Source organism: Haliaeetus leucocephalus, unplaced genomic scaffold (genome assembly GCF_000737465.1).
Source record: "Haliaeetus leucocephalus isolate CR32 unplaced genomic scaffold, Haliaeetus_leucocephalus-4.0 Scaffold773, whole genome shotgun sequence".
Taxonomy (NCBI): Eukaryota; Metazoa; Chordata; class Aves; order Accipitriformes; family Accipitridae; genus Haliaeetus; species Haliaeetus leucocephalus.
The window spans coordinates 3,634,356-3,653,542 of NW_010973209.1; the positions used below are offsets into that span (position 1 = coordinate 3,634,356).

Here is a 19,187-nt window from a genome sequence, read left to right on the forward strand (position 1 = left end):
TCTCCCTGACTCAGCTGTAACCCCTCTGCATTGGGTCTATTGTCTGCTCAATGTCACCACAGTAGGCAGCTGCCCCTACGGTAACTCCTCGTGATAGGAGTGTTCCGGCAACAGGACAGAGAAATAAGGCTGAGTTCTCCCCAACCCCTTCTAACACACCAAACAGCAGAACTCCTACCCAAAGGCGACTTTTGGTCATCAGTAAAGCTCTTTATCCCACAAGAGGCGTACCTGAGTCGGCTTTTGTTTCTGGCAACACGAGTCAACGTGTAGCGGTTAATGGTGTAGAAATAATCATGGTAGGGGACGTCGTGAGTTAGCACCTCTGCATCTATGACATAGCACTCGCTTTCTTGGCTGGCTTTGTACATTGTCTGCATAAAAGACAGCATGCAAGGCAACTATTAGTCTGGTTAGAACACAGCTTTGATAGATTGGCACCTTCGCTAGCACTTTACAAAAACAGCTCTACCACAAATAGGAGACCACACCCATGCCCAAGCCCCATCTCCGCAGTTTTCTGTGAAGAGCTCGCCTTTAAGGGAAGGCAATACTCGAGGAAACCAAGCGTTTCACTCAGATATTTCCCAAGGGCATATTTCAAAAGGGGCGTTCAGTTCCAGCAGCTCAACCTCCAGCATTTTGTGTCAGAGATGTAATTACATATACCGCCACATGAGGACCAGTTCTTTGGGACCTTTGCAAGTGTTACCTCTTCTCATTAAAAGGATGTCTGTCTTGTCAGGGAGCAACCTGATCTAAAATCAGAGGTGGCCCTGCTTTGAGCAGAGGTTCTTCCTAGCGTAAATTATTCTGTGATTCTAAACACCATAAAACCATGTCAATTAGTACTTTTAAACACTTCTGATCTGCTTCTTTCTTTGCCCCAGAACAAACCTCACAAAGGGGACAGACACAGTTAACTGCAGATCCATACGCAGAAGTGGGGCTTTTCTTACAGACTATTTCCACTTACCTCTGCAGCAAGGACACAAAAAAGTGCGCCTCGGTGGTTGACCCCAAAATCAGAATGTAATAGGCCACGTCCTTGCTTGCCTGAAAGCATACTGTTCCCTTTCCCCATAATTTTGCTCTCCCCTTTTCTTTCTCTTATCTTCCCTGCACACAGTCTTTGCTTCTGAACACCACGCTTCATCCCATCCTTACAAGGCATGCCTTGCCACTGGGATTCTCCTCTCCCTGAAATGTCATGCTCAGGCACTCCATCTTTTCTTGGCTCCCTCTTAGTATTCCCTCAGTACTTACCTTTGGCCACTTGAACAGACATACCTCTGGACGCAAAGGAGGCTTTTCCTCCCTCCCTAGCTGCAGCCCCTACTAGGTACAGCTAGCCTGGCTCTTCCCAGTGCATTGCAGATGCTCCCTTTTTTTACCTTTTTGAACAGGTGATCTAATTGTCCTCACCGGTAATACAAAAGCCTGGACATCTCCATGCAGAGCTGTGAGAAGGACTGGCCAGACAGTGTATGACTTTCTTGTGCCCTGCTCATGAATAACATCTGCTGGACTGACCACAGCTCAAAAAACACCAGCACGGGTGACAAACACAGTTGTTAGAATGTGCTGGCTTGTTTACAAACGCATCTGCTTTTGCTGGAAAATTTATGGTCCTTTCCTTGCAATGCAATCCAGTGCGAGTGTCAGATTAGCTATTCACATTCGCAGTGATACTGGGTAGCAAGTTAATACAAGAAAAACGTGTAAAGGAAAATGGATAGGGAGAATGAAAACATGCAAAGCAGCATGCCCAAGACAAGCAAATAAATCACAGATCTGTTTCCACAAAGCGTAACACCCCTGCTCCCCTTTCACATACCTGCGTCTCAGTGACAGTGGCAGTTTTGGGGGCCAGAGGGTTGGTGAGGGTAATGGTATACAAGATCACTCTGGTCTGATTGCCATTTTCTTCCTTCTTCCAGGGATGAAAGATAATATCTGAGAGGACAAAACAATATTCCATTCAAGTAGCTGGAGAGGGATTGTGGGTCAGTTCCCTAGGGAAAGGCATAACCATATAACCAAGCTCAGGACGGTATTTCCTTCCTCTTGGAGAGCTTGGCTGCAGAAGCACTACAGCTCAACTGAGTGTGAAAGAAAGGCCTCCTGTACTAAGTGCGAATATTTTCCCCTCTTTCAAGTGCAGGGAAAGGGGAGAGGCTGGAGACATACCTCCTTCAGCAAAACTACAGTTACAGGGAAAGGAGGACTACAGCATGCCACGGGACACTCTCTTTGCACTGTCAACTGCACAGTCTGTCCCAATGTCTGGTGTGGAAGTAGAAGAGCTTTTTCCCCACACTGTTAAGCCCTGACCACAGGATCAGGCCTTAGCCGACGTTAAAAAATGAAAGAGCCTGCTTCTCCCATAAACTGAGACGTGGCTCTTAGAAAATAAAACTAGATAGCCAAACAAGGCTGATTCTACCTGCTTTTGATTACTGTCAGTACAGACTACAGCTATCCCAAGGTCTGCTCAGAACTTTACCCAATCCTTCTATCATCAGGCAAAGTTACACCTCCAAAGCATGTGCCGAGACCTTCCTTCTGTACAGGCTTCTGCACCTCGCGGTGTCCATCAGTGACCGGGCTTTGCTACCAGCAGCTTACCAGAGAACCGGCGCTGTTCCATGAAGTCCCTCTGGAACTGGGAGTCCGTGAAAAGCAAGTCGTACAGTTTGTCCACGCTGAAGTTGAACACTTCATTGACATACTGACGGCCGTTCAGATCCTCGTAAAAGGCTTGGACTTCCCCTGTGGGGAAACAGGCCCGCAAGCCCCAGCCATGATCTTTCGTGCCAATATCAGAGGCTGTGCTTTCACAGTACCAAGACCTTAATATTTTACTTTGCAAAGAAGGAACCCAAAGGAGGTACTTCTAACCCGTTTCCTCAACTGATCCCAGGACAATAGTTGGAACATTGGAAGGGATAATTTACTACATAGGTAATTTTAGGGACAGACTTCCAAACACCCCAACACATTTGCCTTCTGTGGCCAGGATGGGAATTCTTTCCATCTTCTGAAGGCTTAGGGTCCAGAAAAGGAATTCAGTATTTGCCGCTCCAGTCCCTCACTGGAAAGGACAGGAGAAAGCTGAAAACATCACCGATGGAATGGCCCTTCCCAGCATACCTTCATCATGGGTCTCTGACGAGTCACTGAGCTCAGTGGGAATGTCTTCGTTGTCGTTGAAGTCTAGGGAAGGGGAGTTCACAGGGCCGATGATCTCTATCTTCTCTCCCATGATATTTGCAATGCCAAGGTCTTTTTCCACAGGACTCTCCGCCACTGCCTCCTCCTCTTCTGGTAGCACTCCATCAAACTGCAGCAAGGAGAGAGCATAATGAGGGCAAGATTAGCACCTGGAAATTGGGGGTTATTTCTGAAAACTTTACATCTGTGGGCCAATATTCATACCTTTGAACATTTGGCCTCGACACGTCTGGAAATTAAATAATAGAGAGAGGAGGAAGGTTACCATACGGTGTTCGTAAAACACATGGACATATTAGACCACCTCCTCTCAAAGAACCACATACAGTTCAAGCTTGGGACGTACACAAGGCTTTCTGTTTGTTCAGACAAGCACACAAACAATACCAGTTTTGCTCCCGAACAAGCCCTGTACAGCTAGGAAAGTCTGAGGTTATATCTAAACAAGGTCTCCTCTGCCATAATGCTATGAGGGCACACACTGTTTTCTAGGGAACAACCCAAGGCAGAGAAGAAATCATAACCCTTTTATCTCTAACACTCCACTTCTTTTCATCTAAAAGCATAGAAAGGAAAATGCACTTGCTGCCGAGAGTCCCCGTCGACTGGCTTTTAGGACAGGCACGCTTTGCTCCCTTTTTCTTGGCCAAATGCCATGCTCACAGATATCACCGACTCGAGGACTGAGGTCAGCTGCAGTGGAAGAGGAGCTGCAGGGTTAACAGTTACCTCGTACATTCAAGGACTACCAGCTGGATCCCAGAGAAAAGGATTACTGCTCCCACTGCAACAGAGGAAGAAGAACACTTACCGAGGCTGGCGCTTCACTGCTTCCCGTAGATGTCAATGTGCTGGCAGTGACAGATTTCTTTGGCAGCTGAGGGCTAGCTTCTGGCTTGGCCTCCATGCTGCTTTTTGAGGAGCTGTCGTTGACTTCATTCTCTTCCACGGGGATTTCTTCACAGTAGCTGAGACGCCACAGAGAACACAGGTTTTTATGTTTACCCCTCTCAGTACAGCTACATCTGGACACACAGAGCAAGTAAGAATACTTCATAGAAGTTTCCAGTCTGACCGGAAGCAGAAACGGCTCAGCGCAGGGAACCCAAACTTTTCCAGTGTTTATAACAGACTGACAAGCATCAGCACTTTCTGGCCATGTAACACGCTGACTGGCCTTGTGACTGGGATGCTTTGGCATCTACAAAATTGCTCATCTAGCTCAGCAAGCAGAGAGGCAGGCATTTCAGTCCCTACCGACTTCCCTGAGGAAATGGTACGCTTTCAGGTTTTTAGACATTGCACGTTTAAGGGCAAACGTTTGGCCAGAACCCAGAATCTCTCACCAGGGACAATCAGCAGTTTGAGGCATGCAACATATCAGGACTCCTGCTCTCCTAAGCCCATCTTTTCTTCATCACAGGCAGATTTTACTCCTCCTCACTCACCCCATTGTGTTGAAGTCATCATCGGGAGGCACGTAGTCTTCATCATCACTGGTCAGACCCAGCTCATTCCCGTAACACTGGTGGACAAAGTGCCAGAGCTCCTTTGGACAGAGAGGCTAAAAGAGGGAACAGAGAACGGCATACATTTTCATCTGAGAATACTAAAATATAATGAATTTTTAGAACTACCATTGTCAGGAGTATTACATTCCTTGCCCTGAAAGAAGTGAGAGATTCTGACACAGCCCCTGGTGGGAGGCGAGAGCCTTCGGGCAGGCTTACCTCTTCTGAATTCCAGCGATGCTACAAGGTGGATTGTTTGTGTTACTAGCAGGCTGGCCCAGCTCCACACTGGCTGAGGGCTGTGGGAGTACGAATCCCTATATTGTCAGGCCAAGCTGGCTTAGAGATTGCACCCATCAAGCAATAAGAGGCCCTTTCGCCAAGTAAGCCTTCACCGTCAGCCCAGGTTCTGCCCTAAAATCTGACTTGGGTTATTTTTCCATGCCACAATCTCATGTTACTTAAGACTATCAGAAAGCCAACATGAGGCTACACCCAGAGCAGCACACAAAATGAGATTTCCCGCTACTACAATGCTATGCATGTAATAATGTAAGCACAGTAAACCTGCACTTCCCTTCACACATTTTCCCCGCCTTTTCTGCTGTGCCTCCATTTAATGTCTCCTACTACACCAAACCCCAATGCCTTATTGGTTTTTCTTTCCCCCTCCAAGTTTGTTTAAATTAAAGCTGCCTAAAGAATTACAGCTGCAGGAAAAACAATCTAAAACAGCAACTAAGAAAAACTCCTGTCGCAGTTTAAAATCAAAAAGAGTTTGTCTCACCAGATACTACTGTGAAAAGCTTGTATATGCCTCCAGTTAGAAAGAGAAAATGAATTATCAAGACCATTCACAAAAGCCCGGCTTTTTAGGGATGCAGGTCAGTTGATTACCATATGACTGCATTCTGAGATTCTTAAGAAATGGGGCAGGAGAACTTGTGATTTAAATATGTGGTACAGGGATGAAAGGGGATGGATTTTTACCCATGAGAAATTTATGACCAATGACAAAGATTTCTTGGTAATAAGGGAAAACAAATCTAGTGAACGTAGTTTCTGAGTTGCTGGCTTGAACTTTTTCCCATAGTTACTGCATAGGATAATGCAGGAAATTTTTAATCTAGCTCCCAAAAGTAGCAATCAAAAGCATGGGAAAAATACCTCTAATGAGAAACTTTTATCCAGAAAAATGTCTAACTGTTTCACCTTCTTCCCACGTGCACTCCAATTCACATGTCTTATCAAGAAAAATGGACTAGGTTCTTTCTCTCTCTCTCTTGCCAGGCATGGATCCTACCTACATTCGGAAAAAGAGCTCTGGAAGTGTTTTCTGTCTTTATCACTCCACCCCTCAGTTCCAACTTGCTTTGGCCTTGAAACCAAGGGCACTGAATTTTGTTAGGAACTTCAAAAGGCTGATCAAATTACAGCATATGGTAGCAACACAAGCTGCCCAATGCAAAGTGATCCTTTTGCATACTAAATACTACCCCGGTTTTCAGGAGAGGGTATTCTGGGTGCTTGATTACTTAAGCTTTCCAGTATGGTACAAACTCAAGCCAGAACATCTCGAAATACTGGTAGCACTGTAACATCAGTTCATGAGTCTTACTCCTGCAGTGAGGCCAGAAATACTCAATGGACTGTGGAACAGATCGAATATAGGATATATGGGGCCTCTGGTGTAGCAGGTGCACATCCCTGCTTTATTTTAGAATCCAACCCCACTGAGTCCTTCCCCAGCGCACCCCACACCCACCATTGTTCTTGTTTGGTTTTGGGATGCCCTAAACACATGCTCTTCTTCTGTCCTTATCTTGAACTCTACGCTTCCGAAGCACAGAGTTACTAAAAGCTTTGCCTGTGCAGTGAGCTATTTCTGTTGCATTTGGAACTGCTTTCTTCTGGGCTGTTTCACTTGAATTACAGACCTCAAAAAAACTCCTTCCCGAGACGCGTGCTTCCACACCTCAGCAGAGGCGAAGTGGCATCTACTGCGTGTGCAAGACATGTCTGTACGTAGACAGAATTCCACGCCAAAAGAGAGAACTGCACCTGCAGTTACATACCTGCTCTGACTAAACACGTGTGCTTACTGTCCCTATGTGTTTTTATGCATATACATTAGTCACAGGTATTATGCTTCTGCATATATGCATCACCTCCCTTTCATCCCACCCCAACACTGAGGAGCTGGTCTCTGTACCTTGTCAAGGAGAGCATTCTGCCAGAGTCTGAACATCATCATGTACGTCCTGTCTCGAGCCCCAAAGGAAGTAAAAAAGTGCTGAATGGGAAGAGATGGAGACAAAAATCAGTTCAGAAAAGGCCTCCAAAAAGGGAAGAAGAAGAGACAAGGCTGTTTGGATCACTTTCTAGCTACAGTTCACAGAAGGACTGAGCAAGCCATTACAGCATAGGTGCTCAGTTCTTGGGCATGGACTGAAGCTCACAGAGAGGCCGAGTGCCTCCCACCCGGGGAACGAATCTGAGCACAGAAACAGTCCCGTTAGAGATGTGCTACTATATAAGCCGGATATTCTACCTGGCTCCACACCCCACATCCAAGCTACGCGTGTTCCAGACTTGGCCCAAGGTCTGCAGAAGCTCTGCACCCTGCCCTTTTCCCTTGGTGCTTCCTCCCAGGCCCCAGGTAGCACAAGCAGTCAGTTTGGAAAAATCCCGCAACACACATATTCCCCCTGCTCCTGCCAGCCATAAGGGGTGGCCCCAGAGGCAGAGGCTTCAAGGATGTACCTTTTCAGTGTCAGTGCAAACTTGGATGGCATTAGGAATGAGCCGTGCTGTTTTTTCCTTGGTCATCGAGCAGATATCCTTCAAGCGAACTGTCAGCTACAGTCAGAGCCATGCAGAAAGGGGAAGGCAGAAAAAGAACACAGGTAAAGAGAGACACTGATGAGAAAGACAACGGAAAGAGTGCTCTTAAAGCAGTGTCAGCAAATACGCTGACATAAAACACATGCTCAATGCAGCAGTCTGACAGCCTTACCAGTGTCTCCCAACGGAAGATGTTGCTGTAAAAGCAGATCCAGTTTTCAGAGAGGTAGAGGCGGCCCTGCAGGAGAATGTCTCTTTGTAGCGCACATGAGTAATCTGTGGGTGGACAACAGATGATAATTTAGGAGCACCAAAACCAGAAGACAGGACAGCCTAAAGGTGAGGATAAGCAGCAGCATCAAGAGAAGAAGCTACCCGACACAATCCTGCAGAAAGTCAAAGGCAGAGCCAGAAGGAACTGAGCCACAGCTGCTGCTCTGTCCACTAGGTTATGATTCCTCCCAAGGGCACGTCACAGACAGTCTCTCTTACTGACTGACAATCTTGCCTTATTAGCCGGTCATTCTGCAGCACCCTATGTACTATTTTCCAGATTTTAATCTGCCTCTTCCTTTTCGCCTTCCAGTGCCATTGTTCATTTCTCTCCCAGTTTAAGCACCCTAAACAATTTCTATTCCTTTGCTAGGATGTGCATCTTTCAACAGGATGAGACATGGCATGAGATGACCAGTTACGTAAGATAAAAACAGATGCAGCACTAGGCAGTCGCTAATCAGCTGCAAGGCCAAAGCCTAAATGGATATGGGAAGGGCAGTCATGTGTAAATAGGGAGCATCGGGGATGTTAGAAAAAAGGGAAGCTCAGTATGCATGTTGAGACATGCAACCCTGCCCAAATGAGGAAAGAGCTCAACCACTAACACACCATCAGGTTTGGGGGAGCTCTGCGGACGAAAACATGCTCCTCAAATCACGAGCGAACAGAGCCATAGCTGATGCAAGTCAGCATTGCTCTCCCTGAAGCAAAACAAATGAAACCCATTAGAAATGGTGAGAAGGGGTTCCGTCTGTGCACAAGAAAGACACAATGGGCTTGTTCCTTGGTGGCAATCTGTTTGAAGAAGAAAAAGCTGCATGCACACATGCTGGATTTCCTCCCTAAACCATGGGCCAGCACAAGAGAGCACTGCACCAAGGGGCTGACCTTACCTACGATGAGGCGCTCCGTGTCAGGAAGCTGTTTGAAGAGTTTCCTGAAATCTTCATTCCGCTGTTTGTATGTTGGACTCAACACCTGCAAATAACAGAGTGCCTGTTAAAGAGAGGGGCGGGCATGAGTACAGAGAAATGGGAGTGCGAAAACAGGAACACCTTGGTAAGGAGAAGGGGGATCAGATGCACTTACAAAGCATGAGGCTAGGAGCTCCCATCACAGCAGACACACAGACGGGAGGATTTGGGATTTAGTGCATTAAGTGAGAAGAAGAGGAGACTTGGAAGAGCAAGTACAGAGTAGAAGGGCTACACCCATATCTGCTAGGCAGCAAAAGAGAACTGCATGGAAGCTGGGTCTGCAGGAGAAAACTCTTTTCCTGGAATCCTAGACTGTACAAGGCATGACACATGCTCTGTTTGCAATGCATCAGTTAGCCGCCAATCCCCAGCTCTCCCAGGAACAGCGCAGCAACCCCAGAAAATAGGCACTTTAGTACAGCTGCAGCCTCACCAGAGGAACTTGAATGATTGCTGTCATGAAGAGCTCAGGAGTAACGCAGTCATCCCCGTTCCTCTCCCCATCGAGTGCTCCACCTGGCAGTCAGTGAACACACAACTGCCCGCTGGTATCGTGAGAACGCTTTTGTGGGCCTCAGAGGAGGCTCTCGCAGGGACTCAGCCACGTTTTGCACTTATTCTGCAGGAGGCCTCAGAGAAAACAGTGCTGTTGCCTAGAGGGAGACCAGGAGCTGGCTTCTCTCTCGTGTTTACTAAACTATAACATGACTCTGTCAGCGTTAAGACCACCTCCTACATGCCATGCCCATGCTGACAGCTGCTTCCAACGGCCAGAACATCTTTTGAAGGCATAGTTGACCAAAATAGAGGCAGGTACAAATTCAGGAGGCCCGCATCTCCCATCAAATCTATCACGTTCTTTCTCCCACAAATGTAGGGAAGGCAAAGCAACTTGGAATACAACCTCTTCCCTATCTCCGATTCCTCTCAACAGCCCTCTCCTATCTCTTCCAGCTGCGCAATACAAATCTCCCAAAGCAGAAAGGTGGGCACACCCCAGAGCCTCCCAGCAAGGGCCCCAAAAATCAAAGCGATTACAGAAGGTAGCTCCTGTTTGAGAATGGTGTTGGTGGGGTTGCAGGGCTGGGAGGAATCTGAAGTTTATTTAGCATTAGCCTTACAAAATTGGCAAGTGCTGTCAAATCCGAGAAGGAAACACAGACAACCCCCCATCCTCCAAAAGCATTCCCTCTTCCTCACACCAATTCAATGAACTAGAAACAGTATTTTTTAACATCAACTCAGCACTTCAGATATTTGCTCCAGTCCTGTGGGCCCAGAGGAAAGTATCTTACTTCTGAATAAAATCTCCTAACCAGCAGATGACAGAAATACAAATTTTACTTACCAAACTTCTAGCCTGAACATCTGGAAAAGATCTTGGTCAGAGATGGGCTCCAGCAAGAGCCCAAGCCCAAGATATCCTGGGACAAGCAGACAGGATGGGAAAGGAGGGGGAATAGAGATTATAATCAGCTCTGAGCTTTGGGTTCAATGTATTATAGCAACCCAACTTAGCAGTAGAGTTTCCACGTGGAGGGGTGCTCCCTTCCCTTCCCCACAGTAAGGGATGTTCTGACCTGTCTAAAACTTGTACTACAACAGACACTTCTGCTTAGCACCAGAACTTCTGTTAGAGTAACACACAGTTCAGTTTAGAGACACTCACAGCTGGAATTTCATCTGATCCACAGCTGACATTTTCTTGCGATAAGTCGACAAGCCCCTCCAGGTCCCACAGCAGAAATGGCAGTTCTTGATCCAGCACAAGATCCCAGAGAGCCCCACACTCCAGCAAGGAATCCATAGCGTTCCCTCAACACTTGCACAGCTCCCCGTGTTCTCAGTCAAACTCCGCTTTTCCTGTTCCTGCTGTCACAGCTTCTTGTTTAGATTCAAAGTCGAAAGAGATACAGCAGCTTGGCAGAAGTTTACGTACCTTCCCCTACTTTCCTGCTTAGGTTCAGGTTGCCTGCCCTAGCAGTCTCTGTAGATCGGAGAGAGGATTTGCCCTCCAGAGGACTTCGAAAAAGTGGCTCATTAGGGTAAGTGTGCTGGCTGGCAACCTTTGTGCTTCTTCTGCTCTGGTCTCACCAGCTTCTTGTTGTGGACATCCCTTAAAGAAGCACTGCAGAAGTGCCGACAGCCTGAGCAGTCCCGGGCAGGTCTGTGCAAGGCATCTGCAAGTCCCGACTGAGGCCTGATGCCCAGGACTGCCAGAGACAGCAACTGAAATAGCTCCGACCGACGGGACCCCACCGGACCAGCTGTAATTCACAGATCTAGCTGCGGTTTCCAGGACTGAACAGGACGGTAAACAGCTCAGAGACTTCAGCTGCTTTTTTTTTTTTTTTTCCTCCCCTTTGAAACCAGAAAAGCAGTTGCTCTTATTCCTTCAGTGTCTGCCTCAGGCTCTCCTCTCTGGTCCCGCTCTGCTCTGAAAGGCAGCTTCAGTCTTTGCTAACGTTTCTCATGGAAGGAGCGGGTGGGGGAAGATACCAAAATGACTCGCACATGCTTTAAGTTACTGTAGCTGGGTAATTCCGCCGGCCAATGCCCTGCAGTAACCCAGGCTCAGCCCTGCCTCCCAGCAGATGTTTCCTGTAATGGAAAGTTGCTGGACAGAGCGTGCTGGGGGAGGCGCGAGGGGCGTAAGGAGAGACCAGTCTAAAGCATATAGCTATGAGAAATCAGCCATGTGAGACCCACAGAGTTAGAAATCTTAAGGGCTCCGCTACTCCTCTACATATTTCTGAGCCCTGCCAAAAAGCACGTCTTCCTAGGTTCCATTCATCAGTCAGGTCATTTTGGAAATGAAGGGCAAGGGCTTCCTTCAGGCTCCAGCAAATGAACTCCCTGCAGGTCCCAGGAAGATTGCCCGGAGCGCTGGAACTCCCTGTATTGCTCTGCCCTTAGTCCCCAGCCTCTCCATCTCTCTGCTCAAGTGTAGAAATGCACAGGTAAACGTTCACACCACGACACCAGTGCTGCTCAGCCATGATGCTGAGTCTGTGGAAACAAGTACACTGAAGTAAAATCCTCGTTCTTCCTAACAAACCGGGCACACAGATCTCAAAAAAAAACCAAAAAATCCCCAACCAAGCAACCAACAAAGCCTCTGCAAAGCCACTGTTTCATTCGAGGGCCAGTGACTGCAGCTTGCTCACTGACAAGAAGAACTGACAAGCGCTCTGTCTGCTCAGATGCACCACAAAAGCATTGCTGGTGCCAGACAGCACACAGGTCTCTCTCCGTTTAGCCCTGTCAGAAGGAAGCAGTAACATCCATCTGCCACCCCAAGATGAGGGAACAATAAACAAAACTTCTGTAGCCTGGGAAGGACAAAGAATTAGGATTACAGACAGCTGCGAGGTACCTGCATTGCTTTACTGAATGGCCCTCTTTGCTGGAAACTGCTTATGGGATTATTTCCAAAAAAACAACCAAAAACCAAATAAAACCAACCCACCAAGATGCTTCTGTCTACATACCCACCCACCTCCCTTCGCAGAGATGAATGGCACAAGTGATCAGAAGAGCTAACCTGGAGGTGGAGACAGCAAACATTAACTCTACCGCAAACAGAGAGAGACAGGACAGGATGGCACTGCGAAGGGTGGAGAGAAGAGGCTCGGTGGGGGAAAATGGGGAGGAAAAGGGTGACTCCCCATGGTTAAGATCTCCCTGTTAATACACAAACAAATCCTCCAACGGGAAATTCAAAGCAACTGTTGCTGGGGGACGGGACAGGGAAGTCTGACAACAGAACCACCAAGAAAGGTATAGTCCTGTACGGCACACGTCACAGAAAACAGGTAAGGAGGAGAGAAGGCAAGAGGCAGAGAGAAAAGGGGGAAGGAAAATCCTATCTGATTTGCATGACTGATGGAATTGCTCTTAAATCTTCAGGGAAGATTTACGTTGCTTCTGGATAGAACAGGAAAACTACTGGAAAAGAACAGAACACATTCCCTGCTTGTGTGGGAGAGTTTAGACCCCACTGACAGCCCGACTGCTCTGGTGATTTATGCCAGCAAAGAAACTGGCCACCTGTCGCGCAGCACTTCTTCCAAACCCAGTCTGGTCCTGGGAATTTTTCCTTTCTTTTTTTTTTTTTTTTCCTTTTAAAAGTGAATGAATAGCAGAGGAAGAAGCTTCACAGTAATCACTGGCCATTTGGGGTGGAAAGTGGATTTGAGTTCATCATCGCAAGAGCTTGCACCGAAAGCTCGCTTCTAATTTAGTGCCTCTGCACCACAGTAACTGTGCCAGCCCTGGCAATCCATATACCTAAAACCATGGAAAGTCTGAAGGGATGAAAAATACCTGAAAGACAATGAGTTAACGTTCCTCCAGAAATAGTTTGACAAAATGGTTACTGCAACTTAAAAGATGATTGCACTGATTTACAGAGAAAAAGGCTGTTTGTTCAACACCTTGCTAACTCATCGTCGGGCCTGGATTTTTGCAATAAAGCCCGTTTACATGATTGCTGTTGCTGAGTCAGACTCAGGCTGCCACCCATCGGAAAGCTATTTCTGATGTTTTCCCTAAAATGATGCACGATTTCGCTCTCTTTGTTTCTGTAGGGAACACTTTACGCTTTCCAACAGCTGAGTTTCCCCCTCCACTCTGGCATCTATGAGGTCTCCAAGAGAGTACTGCAAGAAAAAAAAAAAGACAGCACACCGAGACCAGCAAAAGCTGATTTCTTACGGTATTTAGTCTTGTAATCACTTGACATTGTTCTTAAGAAGCTGCAAGCGCTGCTCAAAGGTGTCTGCAAAGAAAGGCCCTTCACAGCATCACAGTCCACCACGGATTCTCAACCACCTCCTAACTCCTACTGCACAGGCTTTTGCCGCAGTTTTCCCGGAGGAAAACCTAAGGCTCTATTCCTTCACGTGGCTACCTGTTTGCATTTGACTGGATTTATTTTTGAGACTTTCACCTCTGGTAAGCCAAGCTGAAAGTTGCCCTGTGTGCACAGCACTTGTTTGCAGAACTGCAGGCGCAGGGCTCCTGTCCCACTCCGTGCAATCCTCAGTGCAGACTTTGCTCTCCAAAGACAAGTGGGTAGCACTGCGCTCCTGTTGATCTTTCCAGACTTACTACAAAAGCAAATGTTTCTAGCAGTATTTCAGAACACCTGAAAGAGACAATTAGTGTCTTTTCGCTGTAATCCCCCCCCCCCCCCAAACCCCCTGGGGCTATGCTACACATAGGTGGAGAGGGGGTGGTTCAGGTCAGTTATAGGGAGAAACTATGGGAAGAAAAAAATTCAAGCATGGTTGCAAAAGAGAAGGCAGGTGAAAGGAACGTGCATAGATAAACACAAAGGAAAGGAGTAAGAGAGTAGGGCAGACCTTGGGATCTAAATAGTAAAATGAAAACCTCGTGGACAGATATAAATCTCACCTCTTCCCTGGTGTCAACTGTGTTTGCTCTAACTTTTCAAGATCATCTTATTCTCTTTTCTGGAAGTATGCTCTGTAGGTTCTCCTAATGCCTGGTGTTTACCAGCACAGGGACTACAGGAGGCAATTTACAGAAGCAAGCCTTGCTATAGAGTAGCAGCTAGAAATGCTGCAGAAAATTGGAGACATACACACTAATTTAGGAACAGTCAGGGAAGTAGAAGGATCGACAGTCCAACTGAGAGAAAAGTAGGCAGAAAAAACCATGGCAGACTTGCTAGGCTCAGTGCTTCAGCTGTCCACTGACCTCACGACACAAAAACCGAGAGCTCCTCCATGCTCGGAAACAGGGCCCTTCACCCAAAGCCCAGAGAGAAGGAAAAGAACAACGGAGATAGCTTCTACCCTTGGCAGCAAAATATCTCCAGTTTGTCTCTAATTTTGATGACGTCTGCTGGGTGACAAATTTCTTCTACCAACTTGCGGAGTTCCTGCCACCCCCACAGCCAGTGCGACCTCCTGCTTCATGTCATCAGGGAAGCAAAACACCAAATTTCCCACCTCTGTCAGCACATCAGGTCTACAGAGTAAGTCACATCTCTGTTTCAATAAACAAAATTACGGAGACAGTTTCTTTTTGAGGTCTTTTTTTTTTTTTAATATTTTTTAAATTATTTTAAAAATAATAAATCAATTAATAATTCAACGCACAGACACATTAAGTCCAAAGCAGACACACGCAACTGCATCCTGATAGCTAAGCATAGATGGGTGGGGCCTAAACCACAGCTGACCAACAAACTGAGTTTTACCCCGTAAGAATAACGGTTCTTCTAAACCAGAGTCTCCATATCTGCAGTTCCTCAGTAAAGGCATGAGAAACATCTCGGGGACTGCTAGTGAACTCACCCAGCCCACTGATGGTCTGGTCTTCCACCACGAGGACATGAACACAAAGCAAACCCCGTAAGGTTGAATATATTTATTCTCAAACGGGTGTTCTTTTCTAAATCTCATAGTGCACCTGGACCAGTTTGCATTTGTCCTCTGGAAAGCAAAGTGGAGAAAGCACACCAAGACCAAGAAAGGGCAGGTCTGACAAAGCAATCCATGACCTTGGTTCACCCCTTTTCTCCCACTTCTCAATCTGGTAGGGATGTCAATCCCAAAAAGCACTGGTAGGATCGAAAGGAGAGCACACAAGGCAAGACAAGTTGGTAGCATCTTAAGGAAAAAGTAGAGAAAAAGGAATCCAGGAAAGGGAAGAGGAAGGGTTCCAACTGGCAAAGAGGGATACAGTGCTACAAGGACAAAAAGACCAGTTAAAAGCAGCAAAAACTGAAGCCATGTTAGAAAACTGGCATTCTGACCACCAACGCTCTGGGGATCTTTGAGGACCGTGTGCTCTTTGAGGCAAGGACTGTATTTTTGGTTTGTGTTTGTACAGTGCCTGGCACCCAGGGCTGCTGAACTGGCACAAAGAACAATGTGGAGGGTGTTTGCTCCGAGCATAGTGAAAATTTATGTTAAATGAAAGTGGGGGAAAGTGAGTAAAGGAAATTGTAAGGCTTCGTGAACGGGTAGTCCCCACAAATTCACTTCTAGAGCTGCTCTCAGGGGGGAAAGGAAAAGAATTATCAGAATGGTCCAAATGCCAGAAAAATCCTGCCTGGAAGGAGTTGGCAAAGAAGGAAAACTATATCAAGGAGATGCATTAGCAAATTTTGAATGGTAATAATACTGCCAAGCAGGATCGACTGCCTTCCTGGGGTTTGTGGCCCATCTGTATTTCCACACTGCTGCTTTTATCTGGTCAGAATGTCTCTACTAACTAGAATATGGCTTGGTTTGGTTTTGTTTTGTTTTCTAAAGGAAAATAGTTGGGGGGGGAAACCACAAAAAACGCAGCCAGTGCTTACTCTCCGGATGTACTGTCTCTCATGCTGAAAATATATGGAGGAAAAACAAGAGAACAGAAAGATAAGATAGAGAGGACATGAAAACACAGGAGACCCACAGAAGCAGACCACAGCAAAGCATCATGCAGCAGGGTATGGATCTCAGCAGCTACAATCAGAAGCAGCTCCTGCATAATAGCAAAAGTCACCTTTAGCCATGGCCACAGATCCACATTTTTACAGCAGCCTGGTTGGGCCTATACATCTGCCCAAACTGCCTCACTCCACGTTCCTTTATCTGCCAGTTCTCCACCAGTTTGGCCTGCCGTGGTTTGTACTTCATTCTTAATGTCATTGCCTCTATGCTTCTCTCTGCTTCCGAGATCACGTCTTTTCCCATCCTTGCTACTCTCCTGGTGCTGATTACATACAGCAAGTAAATAAATCTGCCTCTCATGCCTCTGTCAAATCTGACCGCACCGTATCGGCCAAAATCGCTGGTTCTAACGTCTTGGGCTGCAAGAAGGTAGGAACTGTTGCTGAACATGGAATAGCTGCTGCATTTGCCTACAAAATCATGGTACTGCTGGTATCTACTTCAGAGCGCTCAAGGGGTGGGCGTTCAACCGTGCAAAAGTGACACTGACTGCGGAAATTTGCACACCACTAGCTTTGTACCGAAAACGCTGCCACTCGTGCTTGCAGAACGAAAATAAGATCAAGGCAGAAGCAAAGGATGATTGTGTTTCTGTGAGGTCAAAAGAAAATAATTTCCTCTCTCGCCCCGCACCACCCTGAGAGATGCAAAGGGTTTGCGCAGCGGCAGCTCTGTTTGTCACCACATCGAGACCAGCTCTGCTGGGAAACCAGAAGGTTCAGGATGTGGAGATCATCAGAAGAGCGACTGAAAAGACAAAGCTTTTGCTCTCTCTCTCTGGCATCCCTTCCCTCAGGATGTCAGTCCTCCTTTGCCAGTTCTGAGCCATTTCCACCTCCTCTTTTTGGAAATGGTCAGTATGCCCCAGTGCCACTGCAAAGCCCCTTTGCACCTTCCCCCCCACCCAGGCACCCAGCCCATATTCACCCAGGGACAAGAGAAACTGGAGTACTTACATTATACCAACTCTGGCTTTTCTGTAAGGACAAAATAAAAGAGAAGCATTAGTTAGCACAGAGATCTTAGGATCAAAAAGAAAGATGGACAGAGAAACTAGGTCCAATCTGGTTTGTATAATTAGTGAAGTGAAAGGGGGATTAAACGGAAGATTTCAATGGATTTCACAGTGTGGTCTAAGACAGTTATTTCCAGTTACAGGAACAAAGAACAAATCCAGAAGCACGAGTCCATAATAGGAAACAATTCAGGCTAACGTGTGCATGTCCACATGCACGCACACACACACAAACTCGCACACGCATGCTGTAATCATTTTTGCAGAACAGCAGCGCCCACTAGCAACAGAAGGGCTAACCATAATCATTGCCAGCCATTTCTTTTAGAGGCTTCATTCTTCCACGTCTGCAGGCTAGGCTGCAAAAATCACATTGCGTTGAACGGACCCTGTGCAAATAAGCCCTCAAAGAACTACCAGGAGGGAGGGACGCAATTTAACTCACAAAAGCCATCAGGCAACACTTCCAATAGTATTTTAAATTTTAAAGGGAGACTCATACAGAGCCAGGAAAACTACTGAAGAAAATGACTAGAAAAGCTAAGCAAAAAAAAAACAAAACAAAACAAAACAAAAAAACTGGGGATTTTTTTTTCCCCCAAGAATTTCAGTGCACAGTGTTTTGCATCATCTGCACATGTGATTTTTTTTTTGTCCTTATCATGGCATTTCAGATGGTTTGAGAGGACAGGCCACATGTCACACTGGAGCGTATGAAAAAGCTAGCTCAGCTTGGAAAGTCACACTTGGCAATTTTCAGATGGAGGTGAGATTTATCTGCACAGAGGGAGGAAGAAATAAGCTTCACACTCCCACTCCAGTCAGGCTGGCTTTCCAATGTCAGGACGCTGAGCAGAACTGACAGAAAGTATAGGCATCCCCCTTTTGAGGGTGGATTTACCTCAGGGCAATGAAGCTTGGGGGCACTGTAGCCTTTCACCACCAACGGTGGTCAGCTACAGTGCATATTGCTGGCACGTTGTGTGCCAGCAGCCACACAGCTGTGCCCGTCCCCCTCTCCCAACGAGCAATGGCATGTCTACATTACACCCGGGGGAGCTGGGTCTAACAGACAAGAACAGAAGCAGTATTTCACTGCATTTCTTTCTTTGGAAGTCATCTTGCTTCTGACCTTGGACTGGGAGTATTTTTCACAGCTTTATACTCAGTCTGGAATATGAAGGAAAACATCCTGGCCTCCGACTTGTGACAGAGCCTGTGGAAGTTTCACTCAGAGAGTTAAGTTCATATTCACAGAAGCACAGAAACCACCTGCACTGGGATAGTCCACAACAGGACCGGTGACGTACAGGATGTTTACCATAGGAAAGTAAGCGCAAAGGGTTAATGAGATCAGATTGGACCAGAGATTTCTATGAAGACATGGGGTTGCTTACACTGTGCCTTCCCTGGACCTCCCTGCTTTCAGTTTCCTATGCTGCCTATATGCCACTCCAGCAAACAGCCTCGCTGGCATCTGGATCTCATTCACGGAGCCAGCATTTCCAAAGGATCCCTTGCAACCTTGGGCATTTCTGCCTGTTTCACTGCCCTGATCTCTAATGAAAAACCCCACAGTAACATAGTATATGTCACAGGCCAAAATACAAAAGTTTGACGTTAAAAAGTGAATGCCCCTAAGGCCTTTCCCCAAATCCTGGGGAAAGGATATGAACTGAAGAACTGAATACACAGTATGGCTCATCAACTAACCAGAGGAATTTCCTCTTACTTCCTACGCTTTTCCATACTTGGCCATACCCTCCATTCATAAAGGGTCTGGTTGAAGTCATCCTTTTCTGCAAATAGGACATGGAAAAAGGTCTTATGCAATTCAGCCTATACTAAAAAAAAAATC

General features: G+C 46.7%; 1 protein-coding gene across 2 annotated transcripts in view; it reads right to left on the reverse strand.

Annotated features, from left to right (window-relative positions):
• Positions 1-19,187, reverse strand: part of GRAMD1B (GRAM domain containing 1B) — a 33,245-nt gene that overhangs the window by 8,377 nt on the left and 5,681 nt on the right. For both annotated transcript variants that reach the window (XM_010581419.1, XM_010581422.1), the window contains 11 exons: positions 17,271-17,291; positions 8,759-8,843; positions 7,762-7,865; positions 7,509-7,604; positions 6,958-7,038; positions 4,683-4,798; positions 4,046-4,202; positions 3,154-3,343; positions 2,629-2,772; positions 1,838-1,956; positions 232-374 (listed from right to left, as the gene is read on the reverse strand). In XM_010581419.1, coding sequence (XP_010579721.1) covers positions 232-374; positions 1,838-1,956; positions 2,629-2,772; positions 3,154-3,343; positions 4,046-4,202; positions 4,683-4,798; positions 6,958-7,038; positions 7,509-7,604; positions 7,762-7,865; positions 8,759-8,843; positions 17,271-17,291 — 1,256 coding nt within the window. The remainder of the gene's footprint in view (positions 1-231; positions 375-1,837; positions 1,957-2,628; positions 2,773-3,153; positions 3,344-4,045; positions 4,203-4,682; positions 4,799-6,957; positions 7,039-7,508; positions 7,605-7,761; positions 7,866-8,758; positions 8,844-17,270; positions 17,292-19,187) is intronic.